Source organism: Neopsephotus bourkii, unplaced genomic scaffold (genome assembly GCF_033783945.1).
Source record: "Neopsephotus bourkii isolate Nb327-2 ecotype Australia unplaced genomic scaffold, CSIRO-AGI_Nbou_v1 NB_1314, whole genome shotgun sequence".
Taxonomy (NCBI): domain Eukaryota; kingdom Metazoa; phylum Chordata; class Aves; order Psittaciformes; family Psittacidae; genus Neopsephotus; species Neopsephotus bourkii.
This window is the reverse complement of record NW_026901795.1, coordinates 604,021-620,519: the sequence shown is the minus strand read 5'-3', so window position 1 is coordinate 620,519 and position 16,499 is coordinate 604,021. Positions and strand designations below refer to the sequence as shown.

Here is a 16,499-nt window from a genome sequence, read left to right as displayed (position 1 = left end):
CTGCAGTGCCTCCTGACCCAAGGAGGAGACAGGGCAGATACATTTCCCCAGAGATGGGCAGCACACAGTCTGGGGGAGGTGCCGGGGATTACTCAGGCTCTCTTTCACCCTCCCTGCCTCTTTTCCTCCTGTCCTTTGCTGGGGAATCCTACATAAAATGCATTGGAAAAGGAGGTGAGAAGTAAGCAATGTTGCCCTAAGGCTCTTCAACATTAGACTGTAACTGCAGGGGCACATATAACTACTTATCTAAGATCTCTCAGATGCATTCTTGTATCAGCAGCTATGCTGAAGCAAAACCCTCATTAAAATGAAGTGGAGCCTGAGATGACAAACATTATGTCTCATCCTCACTTCCATTCTTCCCTTGACAGATCACTGGTAACCTCAGAGTTCATTTAAATGGTATTCCTACATGCTTTGCTAATTTTCAGTTATTTTCAGAATGAGAAATAAGCATCTGCAGTGAACATGCCCAGAACTCACTTTGCGAACGCCTACAAACCTCCCTCACTTGGCAGCAGCGGATACTCTCACAATGCCCGCTACTACCATGCTCTGCAGATTACATCCCTCTGCTTTTTTTACCCCTGGACTCTGCATGAACAGGTTGAGGTTGTGTTTGCTCGTTTGCCCCAGATGGGCTGTATTTGTCAGTTGTAGTGAGCAGTTGGAGAGCACAAGCTGGTGCTAACCTCTGCACAACACTTGGAAAGAGGCAGCAGGAGGATCTGCTCCTCAAGCTGCAGGACTGGGGACTCACAGCTCTGCTCTTTCCCTGTGTGACAGACAAGACACACAGGCTTCTTTGTATATCCAGATTTCCTGCAAGCATTCATGATTAAGCAAGTAATAACCTATAATGCAAGGAGGAATAGAACAGACTTCCAAAATGGCACTGAGGTTATTTGCATTGTTACTGCCTCAGGAGCTGTGGCTCCAGTCTGCAAAGACTCATGGACAAGCCGTAATGGTAGGTGCTGTGAGTGAGTAGTCACCCTTGAGTCAGAATAACACAGGGTGAGCAAAACTCTGCAAGAATTAGCCAGAATAAGGTATATGTGTGTTCAGACTGTAAAACATCTGAATAAGGAGCATTTTAAAAAAGTCACTTGCACATCTAACAGCTTGAGCCATGATCTTGACTTTGGTGTTTGGGTGCTTTCACAATACAACAGCAAAAAAAGAGAACAAATGTCAAAACCAATATTCATGTATTCACTGCATAAATTCTCATGCTTGAAAACACAGCCAAAATGAATTGTAAAAACCAATGAAGTAAATGACTGGTTTGTGCTCACATTAATATTTCCAAACATATTTTGGCTGTATTGCCCAGCCCTCCTCATTATGAATTGCACAGGAGAGGTGGGGGAAAAAGGAAGAAAAAAAGAAACAATTGTGGGAAAGCACAATCAATGATAGAGCCAGATCAATGCTGCTTTTTTTTTTTTTTTTTTTTTTTAAGACACAAAAAAACTTTAAAAACAGCCTTAAAACCCCACAGGCAAATGCTCACAGAATGACCCTGTTATCTCCAAGCCTCTGCAGCAATAAAGTTAAATGCCATTTTTTAGTTACCTTCCTCCTGCAAAGTGTTGCTGTCTTCTTTCTTGATAGATGCCTCAGAACATTTTTGGTTTAACTGGTAATATAAATTCTGGAGTCCTTCCTTTGCCCTTTACAGATTGTGGGGGCTCTGGAGGCTGAGGGCAAAATGCTCAGGGGTATGTCTGGCTGGAGGAATCGTGGCAATTCACCTCCTGCCATTTGCTGAGTTCTGGCCGGGGATGCTCTGCACACATTGCTCCTTGCAAGCTTGTCACCATATTTACTCACACTTCTTCATTGTACTCTTACTATTAGGATTCCTATTTTTTTCTGGAAATAGAGTTATTGCTGAGTTGAAAACTAAGAGAAGCAAGTTTGAGTTATTCATAACTCCATTTCTGACACGTGGTGACCATTACGCCAGATTATGTGAGAGTGCCAGAAGGTAAAAATTCTCATCACAGCACAAAAGCCCATTTTCTACTGCTTCTCCTAGTGTCAGAGGGTAATGTTAGAACTCTCCTCTTACCTGCACTGAACTTTGTCAGCCTTTGAAGACATTACATTGAGAAAAAACAGATAAAACCCTCAAAAACACAGTAGTGTTGTGATCAGATGTTTTGCCTGTAAAAAAAGTCAGCTTTGAAGTGTAGGGGGAAATTGCCATTCTGCATTGTTTCATTAATTATACATCAGTGTGTAATAGCATCTTAATTTATCCATGCAATAGCAATGGTAAATGCTACATTTCCCTCTTCTACCAGTTTCATGAAGAAACATCTGTTATTATGGAACAGTCCCTTTTACTTCAACCCATCTTGGAGACACATCGTGCACTAAAATGTAGCACCAAACCAATCCTGTGGTTTCTTATGTTTTGTACTTATTGCTGTATTTTTTACTCACTAAGAAAATATTTTCAATTGCTAGTATTTCTATCTATCTTTAATGCAAAGTAGTAAAATAACTCACTTCATTCACAAGTCAGGTATATTTCCTATTTCATCCTGATGTTTCCAGTTTACTTCATTTCTCTTATTTAGCTTTAGTTCTTCATAAAAGCACACAGGGTGAAAGAAGGAGATACCTTTAATGTAGCTTTCCTACTGTTAAATATATATCTCATTCCCCTTTTCAAAAAAACAAAACAAAACAAAACAACTATTAAAGTGACAAAATGACAGCAACAAATAGACAAAGAGAAATATTAGAGGCAACTCAGACCTATTGTCCATCATGTGCCTTTCCTTCTGGTGTTGCCCTAAAAGGCTGTTGGGTTGAGGGACAGCTGTTCTTCACAGGTTGCCTTCCTTCCCTTTGCTTTAAGAGGGTTTTGCTTTCACCAGAAAATGTTTCTTGAAGAAAAGAAGAACACCAAAAAAACAAAACAGAAAAGCCTACAACCAAACAACTGTGATATATCCAGCGCAAGTGTTGTGCCGAGCTCTGAGAGGTGCCACCTTGCTTTTCATCTTTCTGGGGTTTGAGCAGTTGTGCATGGAACAGCTGCATCATTGCAAGCCCAGGGCAGGTGGCCCCAGCCAGACGCTTGCCATTCACAACCGCAAAGCTGAAAACTCTGACCAGTTCCTGATTGTCCGAAAATGTTTGTGAGTTCCAGTTTCTACTCATTTCACTTTCCTGTGATGGGAAGTAAAAACCCAGTTCAAAACTGCTGAGTGGCTTTTCCATGTCTGCATTCAAGAAATCATTTTCACTGCCATAAAAAAATATTCACACCACTAAAAAAAACCCCATGATTTCCTCTGCCCCCTGTATGAAGGCCAGTGGTTTTGCATCACCATCCATGACATCATTTGACTCTTTTAGAGTGTCTAACTGCAGTTCTGGGTGTGGGGTCTGCTTAAATAGAAGTTCAACGTCTTTGGCTCTCCTCTTGCAAGAGAAGGATTTTCCTCTCCGAAACAAGTCCAAAGTGCCGTCGTTGCAATGCCAGGTCCTTTTAAGTCCTGTTGTCTTTCCAATGGCTGCAGGGCCACGGTGGGCTTGGAAAAGGGCAAAGGGGATGTGAGAGTCTGTGTCAGCACATCAGCTCAGAAGGGATCCACCACAGAAGGAGTAACGGCGAGCTGCAAACCAAGATCAGAAGCTGTTACAAACTGACCCGATTTCAGCTGTGAATGCCACCATGTCTACACAGGCAGAGATCTACAGGGGAGAGCCAAGGGAAGAAGAGTGAAGGACAGCTCTAAAACCAGTATAGATCCTTGCTTTTATCCTGAGGCTGCAAACCTGAGAATGGAGAGAAGAAAAAAAGGAAGAGAAGAAAAATAGGTACAGGTGTTTAAGGATGGAGAAATACAAACCACATTTCTGCCAGCTGAGATCAGAGAATCTGCCTGAAGCCTGGGCTCCCCAGAGCTCTGGGAGGATGAGGGGCAAGAAGGAGAGCCTGAGCTAGACCGGAGACACACATATGTCCCTCCTGCTTGAAGTGAGGCCACCATAAGGAGCTGCTTGTGGCTGTGATAAACAAACTTCAGCATGGAGAGCTGTGATCAGAACGGATTTCCTTGCCTCTGCAGCCACAGACTTCAGACCTGCTGTGGCTAGCTATCACCACTGTGAGCACACAGCCTTACTTGAAGGCACCCCACGAGGCACACGGTACCATTACTAGGGGAAAACCATTGCCCTTTTTGCTCAGCAAAAGCAATTGTGCTTTTCTCCCAAAACCTGCAAGAACAAAATAAACAGGGTGAAGAGGCAGTTTATGAACCTTTGAGGGGTCTAGAAATAACGACAGCTCTGCTGTGGCTGCCCTCTCTCCTGCCTTCAGAGCAACCTATGGGGAAGCCAGGTGATGACCTTTAGGGTGGTTCAGTCTTGCTCCCAGCTCTCTCTGATCCAGGCAACAGCAGGGCCAGAACCAGGACAAGAGTACCTTAGAGCAATCTGTACCCCCAGGGCATGTTTTTGGGTGCCAGAAATTCAAAGGATATTGGGGAGGATGGGGTGATGTGTTACTCTGCCTGATCCTTCCTCTTCCCATCCTCACTTGCCTGGCCTTAGACTGTGCAGAGGTCATGTATCGCCCATGCGCTTTCCACCCTCAATTTATTCCCCCACAGCAGCACCCCAGCTGCCCCAGAACAGGAGGTCCTTCCCTACTACTATGGATGGTGTGGAGGCAGGGTGCAACTGAACCAGTGGACCCAAGGGGACAGAGAGCAGCTCTTTACCTGTGTCTACATTGAGGCTGAGGCTCTGTGCCATTTCCCCCGCTGCATTGGGGAAGGGTCCTGGTGTTGTCCAGGCTGCAGCAGCTCCCGCCTCGCTCTTGCCCAGTTCACAGGGGGGGCTGACCGGCGTGGGCACAGAGCCGGGGGTGAGGCGGTGGGGACGGACAGAGGCGGTGGGCACCAGGAGTGAGCCATAGCGGGGATCGAAGTGGGGCCCGTAGACCTCGTGCATGGTGGCAGGGCGGGGGTAGGCGGTGCTCTGTGTGCCGATGTAGGGGTGATGGTGGTGCTGGTGGTGGTGGTGATGGTGAGCGTGGTGCCAGGGCTCCGGGCCGCCCTGGTGCAGGTGGCCATGCAGGGAGGCGGGTGCGTAGGGGTCTGCAGCGGCAGTGAAGGGCAGCTCGCTGTGAGCAGCAGCAGCCAGGGGGCTGCTCAGGGTGGCTGGGACCGAGGAGGGCTGGTACGTGCTGTTCCAGAAGGATGGCGGGAAGATGCGCTGGCTCATTGGGAAGGAGCCATCTGGGTGAAGGGAGCAGGAGAGAAAGGCAGCAATGAGTACATGCAGCGAGCCCTGATTGTCTTTCTCTAGGGCTTTGCCCCTCTGTGATTCTCCCAAACCAGCCTTCATATCCCTTTTACCCTCCCCAAAACTGCCAAACACAAGAAATTCTCCCAACAGCTACAGGTTCCTCTCCAGCTAAGCATCCAACACACCTAGCCCAGGGTTTATCCATGAAACTGGAACCGTTTGTTCCAGGTTTCTCTTAGCATGTATTTGGGGAAAAGGCTGTTATCTAAGCTGAGGAAAACATCTTTTCCTCAGTAGTGGAAACTGAGTGAGAGCTATTACACACCACAGCAATGTCCAGGGTTGGACTTTTCTTGTTTGTTTTTGTAGTAATCTTATGCCCAGCCTGGCCCTGCCAAGGAAAGCGGCTGCTGTGGGCCAGAGCAGTGTGAGATGCGACTAAGGGCCAGCCTGAGTTTTCTAAATATCTAGGAGCAATTCCTCATCTATTACACCGGACTAACGCCTGTTTCTTGGGTATATCATTAACACCTTTTGAAAGCACTGCAGATCTTTGGAGACTAGCAGGGCAAAGGAGAAGGACCCTACATTTTCTTTGCAGGGTAAGCAACATGTGAGATAGACTAGTGATTATTAATAGCACAGATAGATGTTATGCATTATTAATTGGGAATGTGCACTATCCCTGAGACAGTGACAACTGTCCCTGAGACAAAAACACGCTCCTGATACATGTTTGCCAGGGAGATACACCAGCTCTTCCCCCTGGCAGGAGAAGGCAAAGTGTTTCATGACAATCAAAGAACTCTCTTCTCCTGCCATCAACTCCAGCACTGAATAACTTTCATCCATGAAATACTTAAACTACTGTTTCATTCTTAGAAACTACCGGCAGCAATTCATGAAGGGGCTGGGAAACCAGCCTTGGCCGAGCGGGTGGCCCTGAGAGGGAGGGTCACCAAAACTGCTCCAGAAGAAAAGTGCCTGTCCTAACTGTCTGATGGATGGATGGAGGGTGGGGAAGGTTATTCCCCTCTGCACTGGGTACCCCCACGGGCACATCCAGGGTGAATCGGGCATGGCTATGGAGAGCTGCACATCAGCTGCAGCCTTGTCTGCACAGGGCTGCTGCCATGCAGGTCTGAAAGCCCTCATTTTCAGAAATTTAGGGTCTTTATCTCAACTCCAGCAGCAACCAGGGTGGTGACACATGTAGGGTGAGATACAGGGACACACACAATCTGTTTTTTTAGGAGTGAGAAGCTGGTAAGATAGCTCCCACATTTGCTTTTTTTTTTTTTTTTTTGCCTTGTTCCCATTATCGATTATGGCTGAGCTAAACTTCAAGCTGCCCGGGTCAGCAGGTAAGCCGGTTGCTGCAGCCACGGTAGGGGGGTCCCTCCACCAGGTGAGTCACTGAGTGTGTCTTCAACACGCTGCGGTGTGAAGGCTATGCAGTTCCCCCCACCGCCTCCCAGGTTGCATTTCCCAGGATCACCGCAGCCTGCCGTGACCTGAAGAGGTTGATTCTATTCTTTTTCCCTCGAAAAGGGCCGTGGGGCTGCTCCCGGCCCGAGGGGCAGCCCGCTGGGGTCCCGCCGCCGGCGGAGGGAAGGAAGGAGAGAGAAGGGAGAGTGGATGCGCGGCGGGGGGAAGGAATCGGTGCTGGCCCGGAGGGGACCTCTCCGCCTCTCGGAGCCCCTCCGCGCCGTGCTGCGCCCTCACCCCGCCAGGAGCCGGCGTTCCGCGCTGCCTTTGCGCTGCCGAGCGAGAAGCTGCTGGGCTGGCTGAGCGCCCGGCTGAAGTGCTCGTCCACCACGGTGCTGATGTCCCCCTGGAAGTAGGTGAAGAGGACACAGCGGGAGTTGATGTACTCGGCCTCTGGGGGTCGCTCCTTCTCGGGGCTGCAGTCCTCCTCTTTGATGCTGGCCGCAGGGTGGCTGGAGAAGGAGCTGCTGGCGCTGGCGCTGCTGCCGGTCTCCGGGGCTTCTTGCATTTTGGAGTAAAAGGCGAGTTTCTGAGGGGGGGGGGGGGGGAGGAAGCAAGGAAAGAAAATAGAGCCGGTGAGGCAGCGCAGCGCAACAAGGTACGCTGGCCCTCCCTGTGCCAGCCGGGATGCAGCGCCCAGCCCGCTCCCGCGATCTTTCCAACAATATGCAGAAGCCTGGTCCTCGGCTGTCCGCCGTGCCCCACCAGCACCCCCTACACCTTGGCTGCCTTTTTGCCCTACCCTGAGGAGGCAGCGAAGGGGCTGCCAAAAGGGCTAAGGGCCCGAGCCCCAGAGGTGCCCACCAGGACGGAGCGGGACAGCAGGCGCGGGTCCCGAGAACGAAGTCCCGCACGAGAAGCACGGCAGAGATTCATGCAGGGCCGCCAAGAAGTCGAGGCAGGGAATGGGGAGGCGGCGGCCGTCCATCCACAGCCGTCCAGAGCTAGCAGCGGGAGTTATGAGGGGAGCTCGCAAAATCTGCCCCAAAGACTCCTGTGATACAAAGCGGCTAGTAGAAAGGGAGAGGAGAAAAAGAGCGGCAGCCTCAAAAACATTTCAGGGCAAAAAAAATCATTTCCGTGGCCAGCAAGAAGCTCCAGGTATTTCCTAGAAGATTACTCTGTTTTTACTGGATCTCTCTGGGTGGGAAAACAGCGACCGTTACGAAGTTTATTGGACGTTTCCCATCTTCTCTTTATCCACATTACAGTGTCTGCAGCTGCAGGGAGTTTCGTAGGAATAAGCGATGGGACGCGGAGCCTGGGCTTGGCCACCGCGGGCAGAGCCGCGGGGCGGGCGACGGGGGAAGCACCGGGGGGACCAGGCAGAGCCTCGGGCCAAGACACACGGGATATTCAATAATGTCACTCCTTCATGACGACCGCCTTTCCACTTGGCTCCCGGCTTGGCCATTGAGGTAATGATCATCCCCCTAAATAATGTCACGAAGCCGCGTGCCGGGGGGTGATGGGGGAAGAAGCCAAGGTAGGGGAAGACATCATTTGCTATTTGTAAAGGGTGTTCCGGCCCCTCTGCCAGGCGCTGGAGGTAGCACACAGGCCACTACGCCGCGGGCTGCGCGGAGCAGGACCTCTCTCGCCTGCCCCGGCCCTGCACGGTGGGGGCTGCCGCACACCCTGGGCCCTGCGTGCTGCTGCCTCTGTCCATCCCGTTTTTTCGTTTCGCTGGGGAGGAATGAGTTAATTTATGGAAGGAATAAAGGGGAATTGAAAAGGAAAAACTCAGAGGGCGAAAGGGAGAACGGTGTGCAACAGGTGCAACCGGGGAAACCAGCCCCGACCCACTCAGGAGCGAGCGCGTTCCAGGGAGATGAGTTCCCCGCACACGACATGACCGCTGAACCTTCCATTGCAGCTCGGGGCCGATCGCCTCCCTCACGGCCCGACGGAGCTGCCCGCAGAGCGGCGCTCAGACGCGGCTCCCGGCCACGAAGAGCCCCCGGGTCTCGCGGGCGGCCGCCACCGCCAGGAGCCTGGTGGGGTCAGGGGACTGGCCGGCGTCCTCCAGTCGCCGAGCGGGACCCTGGAGAGGGGAGCATCTCCTCGGCCTGACGCACCGCAGGCTTCCTCCCCCACTGCCCAGCCGGGAAAACCCCACCACAGCCCAGCCCATCACCCCCCCCGCCACTTCCAGAGGTAACTCCGGAGCCCCCCTTCAAGGTGGCCGGTAACATCGCTAGCGAAGTGGCTCCCGCCGCTGCTGCGGGGATGCGGCGCCCACGTGTGAGCGACGCCCCGGGCCGCCGCGCTCGGGTGGAGCCAGTCCCGGGAAAAGGCGGGGAGGGAAAGGGCAGTGGGGAAGAAAGTAAAAAAAAAAGAAAAAAAATTCCCTAAAAAGCCACAGCAGAGTTAAATCGCGCTCTCACTCCCGAGGCAGCCCGCAGCCCGTCAGTCGCCGCCGGGGTACGTACCCTGCCGAGCCCCGCGCCAAGGTGGGATGCGGTTCTGCTCCGCTCACCATCGCAGGCTCCCAGATCTTCCCCCCCCCCCTCCCCCTTTCCCCTCCCCTTCTCCTCTTCCCTTTTTCCTTTTGGTAAGGCCCCAAACGGCCATCCTCCAGAAGACACCCCTCCCACCCTCTGCCTCTTAACCGCTGTCCCCAGCGCATACCTGGGGATAGGCGCTATAGGCTGCTGCGAAGTAGGGCTGGGGAGGACCGTAGACCTGGTACATAACATCCAGACAGCTCATGGCTGGCCTCCGCCGAGAAGTGTTTTTTTCCTCATCAACTCCTGTTCTGCAGAGTTCTGCAGAGTGGAGCCGTGCTTCGCGGGAGGGAGGTTCCCGGGGGTTAAGAGGCACCACTCACTGGTGGGAGGAGTGAGGGGTGATGAGACCGCGCTGGGCTGGGATGACACCCCCCCCCCTCCCCCCGGCGCCCTCCTCCCCTGCCTGCCTCCCTTCCTCTGCCGCCGTTCCCTCCCGCAAATGCTGCGGGGCCGGAGGGACTCCGTGCCCTCCGGGGGAACGTCAGCCTCGGGCCCGGCGGGTGGCAGGGGTGGGGGGAGCCGGGGACAACCCCCTCGTGCAGCTGGGGCTGCCCGGGAGCAGCGGTACGGGAGGTGCGGGGGGAGCTTTTGTATCCGGGAGGGACCCACTGGCGGCGGAGAGCCGGAGGAGCCCGGGGAGGGTCGGCGGGGCAGCCCCTACCTCTGCTCTGCACTTCCTTTCCTTTCGTTTCATTTCATTTCATTACATTTTATTTCATTTCATTTCCTTTCCTTTCATTTCATTTCATTCCCACCACGTACGGTGCCGTTGCTGCCCCGCTGTCGGGATGCCCCAGCCGCCAGCCGCCTTGTGGGTCCCTGCTGCCGACCGCGAGGAAGTGGGGCTCTGGGAGAGGCAGGGGTCTCCCTAAATCCCACCGATTCCTGGGACCCGTGGGAAATGCCACCGCCAAGGCCTGATGAGCCGAAGAAGGAAAACTCAGTTGCTCCCGAGGAGGAATCTCCCCAGAAATTTTGAATCATTACAGATTCCGGGAACCGCGATGCTTTTGCATTTAGCAGAAAGTAAACCAACGCCGAGGGCAAAGGCACGTGAAAAGAACAAGTTATCGTGAAGGTAAACTGGATTTACTCACTAGCCTTCTGCCGAGTACGACACACAGGTTTAAACAGGTGAATGGTCTGAACGTTGATGGAGATGCACAGGAGGTAGATTGGTCCCTAGGAGAGGTGCGAGTTCTCATTTCAATATAAATTCTTTGAAGCGTTCAGCTTCATGGTACGGGTCACACCTACTGCGAGAAGAGACCCATTTTAAAGTGTGTTCTAAGCATTTGTAATAAAGCCAAAAAATGCAGACAGTATGAGAGAAAGAGTATTACTTGCTTTTCAAATGCTGGTTATTTACAAAACTATGGGGAATAAAACTGAAAAGACTGAACACTCTGAGTTATGCCCTGGAAAATCTTTACATGATTTTTAGCAGAGAATCCTTATAATTAAAATTTACTCTTTGACTCTATTTTGTTTCCCCCAAAATGTAATTTTTGCATTCCAAATTCTAGGAATTGTTCTGAATGCCTGTCCTTCACCAAAACCAGATTTCAGGGCCTAATAATCATGTTTAATTTTTTTCCGCACTAGGTGCAAGGTTTAAAATTCATATTTAAACATCAGATACACCACCCCCCAGCCCTGGCCCCTTCTTGTTGGGTAAATTTGCTTTTTCTGCTGCATTATGCCCTGGAATGCCATGGTTGTGGGGCTCAGCGCCAGTCCCTCTCCCCACCAGGGCAAATTTTGTCTGTGCTCAAGAAGAAAATAAGGGGATAGGGCAGGGTGGGGATGCACAGACACGGACGGATGGGACAGGAGGTGCTGGAGGAGGGGAAAGAGTTGTTGGTATTAGGCCTTAAAAAAAGAAATGTGCCTCATATTCTATCATTTGAGCTCTCCTGAGCAGTAAGTGGATAACCATGGTACAGAGGACTCACACTGTGGCTGGCATCCAAAATAAGGCAGTCAGCTGAAGAATACCTCTCCACTCCTTGCAGTGAGGGACGGAGGGACCTCACTTGGGACACTGGGACCTTGCTTGTCCTGCATGTCCCTGCTACTGAGAGGTAGGGAGCTTTCCCACCTCGCAGAAACCTGTGCTTCTGTCAAAGGTAACAGTACGCTGTGCAGTGTACCAAGAAAAAAAAAGCCCATTTCTCAGAAGGTAAGTCTATGAACACATACTCCAAAGACACAACGTACTTGCCCTCTCCAACCGGTGCAACAGCAAGGGCAGAATCTGACACTCACCAAGGCTGAATGTTTGCTTCTTGTGAAGAATGACATGAAGTGGAACAGCAACATGGGCAGCTAGGTGCTGTGATACAGCAAATTGTCTGACTTGTGTCCCCCTGAGAATCAGTCCGTGAGGGCTGAATTTAGGAGTCTTACAGACATTCAAGTATACATTAGGGGAATCAGGTCTGATGTGGCTCGGTATGAATTCAGTTTCTTTTATAAACAGATGCTTGACTATAAAACTGTCCAGCATAAGACACAAGCAAATTTCAGTGCCTGAATGCAGAGCAGTCAAACATTCATGCAAAAGCGTTGGTGTGGTTTTGCCTTCTCTGTGAAATCAGCCCTGGTATAGGAAATTATCCTGGAAACTAAGGTCTAGGAAATGGTCTTGGAAACTAAGGTCAGAAACTATATTCACTAATGATCTCACTGCATATTTACAATTATATATAAATAGTTTTTCTTGGTCCTAAGTAAAGAATTTTAGGTGGGTTGATTCACACAAAGAACTACAAAGGCTTGGGAAAAAAACCAGCTGAGATGTATCAGAGAGAAAATTATGACAGCAATGAAAGAAAGTACACTTTTAGAAAGGACACGTTAAGAATTGGCTGTGTACTATTAAAACACTGACATGGGCCTACTCCAGCAATCATACACTAGTAATGTTCACAGCAGAAATGCAGAAAGAAAATCTTGCTAGGAATAAAGAATGATGGATTGTGAATAAACAGTGAGATGCAGAAAGTTACAACTCGCCTCTCAAAATGTTCTTATAAAGCTAGTCAATGCTACCTCCTAACTAATCTGGAACCTTTCACAAAAGAAGAACTGGGTATTACCATGAATGGCTCTCTAGACAAGAAAACACGTCATCAAATAAAACACCCACATTCAGAAAGACTGGAACAAAAAAGTCATGGAAACATGATAGCACTGGCCATATTTGTTGCTCACCTTCCCTGGAAATCCTATATCCAGTGCCAGCCTTCCAGCACCCAGGGTACAAAAGCTTGAGCAGTGAACATCATATTCAATAAAAGTATTAAGCATTTTTTAGCCAGAAGGGACCTTTGTGGTGTTGATAATACACTTTTTTAGAAGCCCAGGGAGACTTGTGCTGTTTCCAGAAAGGTACACTTTCCCGACTGAAAGATACAAGGAGGTGGATGGAGAATCCAGCCCTTGCTGCAGACTTTCGCTGCTGTGCTCAGCTGCTTTCAGTTGTCCTCGCTTCCAGCTTGAGTTGGGCTGGCTTTGGCTTCCAGCTGTTAGTTCCTATAATGCCTTACTTCATTTAGCCAAACAGTCCTTTTGTATGTAATATTTTCTCCTATGAAACTTATTTTATTCCACATAATAATCTTTCTTTTTCTCTTTCAGCCAAGACAGATGCAGATCTTTGATTTTCTACAGCAACTTCTCCAGCCCTCATATAATTTTTGCACCTTTTTTCTTTGCACCCTGTGCAATTTTTCAACATTGTTTTAAAAATATTGATACAAGAACATGCTATTATTCCAAGATGTCTTTTGCTGAAGGTATACACAAGGTAAAATACCTTCTTAGCAACTGATGCTTACAGCTGTTGGATTTTTTTGCTACAACACAATTTTAAAGGTGCATCATGCTGACGTGCTTTCCCACTGTGATCTCTACAGGATTTGTAGGATCACTACTACAAACTGGTAGAAACCATGGACTGCTCAATGATGTGGAGCTGGTGGTACAGGCATGTTTCTGGCAGTTCTTGGCACTTGCATAGCTGACTTAGGTTGCAAGTAACCAGGATGAAAGCTTTGGTGATTCCATACAAGGTTATGACGTCTACTCATGACCCCTTGTAGAGTCATCCTTTCCAGGACCCTATCCATCACCTACGTTCCTTAGTCTTAGAAGTGTAATGTTGCAAACAGCTCCATTCATGTGCTGTTTGTTCTTGAGAGTGCCAAGAGACTTAGCAATAGACTCAGATCTTTCCATATTTCCTTTCCACCTCCTACCCTACTCACCATTGTTCTTGCCCCTATGTTACTTTTAAAATTTATTGGAGTGATTTTATATCAACTTTTAAGTTACCAATGAACATCTTGCACACTTCACAAACTAGCTAATATGAATACTCCTGTATAATGTTCATATACTATACTCCTATATAGCAGTATTTATACTCCTAAATGCTAAAGATTTGTGACTGACTCCAGTTTCTTGCAATCTTTGTCATTTGCTGTGTGCATCATTTACACTGTGCAGTGCCCCCTCTAGGAAACAATAACCAGTTTCAAGAGACTTCCTACTTCTGCTGTCTGTTTTATTCTCTAAAGCCTTAACTTGTCTGTAGAATTCAGCACATACTTAACTTCCAGATGAATGTACTACTTGTGGGTTTACTTGGATCAAATTTGGCTGAAATGAATTGAGATCAATATTGCTTTCCTTCTTTCTTATCTTGTCAGTCTTTGTGCTTTGTCTCTCTAAAAGCTTTTTGTTTTTTTTTAGGGCTTGGCAACTGTTTCCATGGTGTTCCCAGGGCTGGTTTTGAGGTGTAGCCCCTGGGTCTGAATTGATGCAGAAGACTTAAGGCTCAAGAGCTGCTGGCTTGGTAGTTTTCATGGACACTGTATTAACTGAAATTAAAGATAAAAATAGGTATGGTAAAATAGCATGAGACATATATCACTAACTTCGTTGTCTCCTGAGGAACCCAATTTTATTTTGTTTCTAATTTTCAACCTCAGAGATCTTGCACAGTTAATTGTAATCTTCCCTTTCCTCTTTTCCTTTTTTTTTGTCTTTTCCCTTTCCCCTTTTCCCTTTTCCTTTTTCCCATTTCATTTCATTTCATTTCATTTCATTTCCATTCCTGCCCTTCCTTTCCCTGCTCTTCCCTTCCCTTTCCTCCTCTTTTTCCCTGTCTCAAAGAATTAACTGGTAGTTGCTAATTAATCACATGTATAGACACTATTTGGTGTGCATTTGTACATGTGACAACATGTCTACTTCAGTGACACGCTCTGCAGCAGCTGGAATGTACGTGGTGAGTTTTACTCCATGATGTATTTCCAGGAGAGCCACAGCCCTGTGCAGCATCTGGCGTGTGTCACTCACCCGTCCTACCCAACCCTTATGGGCTGGGGGCATCACCTGTCTCTCCGCTACTGATTGCGGCAGATGAAGAGATCGCTATGCAAGGCTGGAAGGGAAACCTAGAGCTGTCATGAGGGAATATATTAACATGTATGAGAACACACTGAACACATTGAATACAGGGCTTGAGTTTTCAATATGAAAGCATATGGAAGTTTTTTCATGTATCGGCATAGGAACAGGCAGTTTTGCCCTCAGAGGTAGACCTAGCAGCTTGTTGTGGCACATTAGGTTTTGAGATTAATCACTCTGCACCTCTTTTCCCCCCTCAGCCCTGAAACACCAGAGTTCTGAGTTGGCTTGTTCTGAGGTTCATTCACCAAGACACTCTACAGAAATATTTGTGTTTGCATATAAGATATGTAATACATATTTCCTCTGTGCTCAGAACAGAGAGGTAATTTCAGACAAAATGCACTCTAACAATCATCCACAAGCACACGATTGTGGTTTTTTTTCTGTTTTACTGTACTTTATTTTATTATTATAATATAAAAATAGAAATAAGCCCTGTCTGAGCTCCACTGAACTTCCTTAAGCACCAGCCCTAACAATGTAGGCACTGCATTCTTGATAAAATTGCGATCTTCTGCAATATCCAGTCTCAGTGATTTTGATGGCACAGAGTCATAAATTTACATGGTTTGTTTGAAAAAAAAAGAAAGTGGTTTTATGTGAAGGCCTTAGTTACTGTAAATGATTTAATTTCAGAAGCATCTTTCTCCTTTTGTAGAAAGTATTCAGACAGGGAGGTAGGTGGCAGAGAAAGACTGCAGCTTGAGAGAGTAAGTGGCTTGATGCAAAGAAATGAGATGATCGGGTTTTTAACAGAGCACAGACAGGTAAGGTGCATGCTTTTCTGTCTGTACAGACTTCCATATAGTACCAGCAATATGAAGCTGAGGTAAGGAAGACTCTCATTGACTTCCATGATTAAATCTTCCTCGAGTAGAAACTTTTGTTGTTCAGATGGGCAATATTATATCACACTTCACACAGGACAGTTGTGCTTTTTAAAGAAGGATCTTTTCTCATGATGAGGTAGGAACTTTCCAGAGTTGCAGTGTTTTATATGTACATATAAATCAGTCAGTGAGCTGGCACAAGAGGTAAAAGCCATCGATTTAGAGAACATAAGCCATTGCATACTTCTCCCATTATTATGCTTTCTTCCTTAAAGAAGGCTTGCATGAATTAAAGAACTTCTGAGTTAAACTGAGTTAAACTGAGTTAAATTGTTGGAAATACTCTCAGCAAATCAAGTTATTGACATAAAGGTCCAGTTCATATATCAAGGTAAGAGAATGCAACTTTCGTTTCAGAAAGATACCCTAATTGAGGAAAACTTCAAAAAGTACTTTGATGTTTCTGTTGAGGTACTGTATTAGCTGGTAAGAGCAAAGCACGTGAGGTGACAAATACCTGGCATTGCTGCTTCACAAGAAATGAGTAGGCAGAGCCTGATTTAGGCTCAGAATTTGGCACAAGTGTTTTAATAACAGCTTTCAGAAACTGATTTTAACTCGGACAGTTTGCTGCTCAGATAGAGGATGGTTTATTGTAGAAGAGGGAATAAAACTAAGTGGAATGGGAAGCCAGCTCTAAGCTATTCCTTTGTCCCTGGCTGTTGAAATAATACAATAGCTACATTAAATAAACTGGATTGTCTGTCATTAAGGCATAAAATGTTGTTATACTGCTGGTCACAGGGACAATTGTATCAGTCTGTGTGACTCTTGTCCTGATCTACTCCTCTACTTCCAACCTGGGACTGGACTGGGCTTTACTGATTTTGCTGTGTGGGGATGCTCC

General features: G+C 47.9%; 1 protein-coding gene across 4 annotated transcripts; it reads right to left on the bottom strand.

Annotated features, from left to right (window-relative positions):
- Window positions 1-3,139: 3,139 nt before the first annotated feature.
- On the bottom strand, window positions 3,140-9,614 carry VGLL2 (vestigial like family member 2). Of its 4 annotated transcripts, none has more exons than XM_061366184.1 (4): window positions 9,403-9,614; window positions 7,009-7,300; window positions 4,755-5,273; window positions 3,140-3,804 (listed from the first exon to the last, which is right to left on the bottom strand). In XM_061366184.1, the coding sequence occupies exons 1-4, from the start codon at window positions 9,481-9,483 to the stop codon at window positions 3,761-3,763; spliced, it is 936 nt and encodes a 311-aa protein (XP_061222168.1). In that variant the 5' UTR covers window positions 9,484-9,614; the 3' UTR covers window positions 3,140-3,760. The 4 variants fall into 4 exon arrangements, with proteins under 4 accessions (XP_061222168.1, XP_061222169.1, XP_061222170.1 ...); XM_061366185.1 differs by having other exon boundaries at window positions 3,140-3,641; XM_061366186.1 differs by lacking the exon at window positions 9,403-9,614 and adding an exon at window positions 7,892-8,221.
- Window positions 9,615-16,499: the final 6,885 nt, after the last annotated feature.

What these genes read in the sequence shown, in the direction of transcription:
- VGLL2 (XM_061366184.1), bottom strand. Translation starts at nt 9,483, where the DNA reads ATGAGCTGTCTGGATGTTATGTACCAGGTCTACGGTCCTCCCCAGCCC. An exon ending in CCTATAGCGCCTATCCCCAG is followed by an intron (nt 7,301 to 9,402) that starts GTATGCGCTGGG and finishes CCCCCCCCTCAG; the next exon opens with AAACTCGCCTTTTACTCCAA. An exon ending in CAGCCTCAATGTAGACACAG is followed by an intron (nt 3,805 to 4,754) that starts GTAAAGAGCTGC and finishes CTCCATTCTCAG; the next exon opens with GTTTGCAGCCTCAGGATAAA.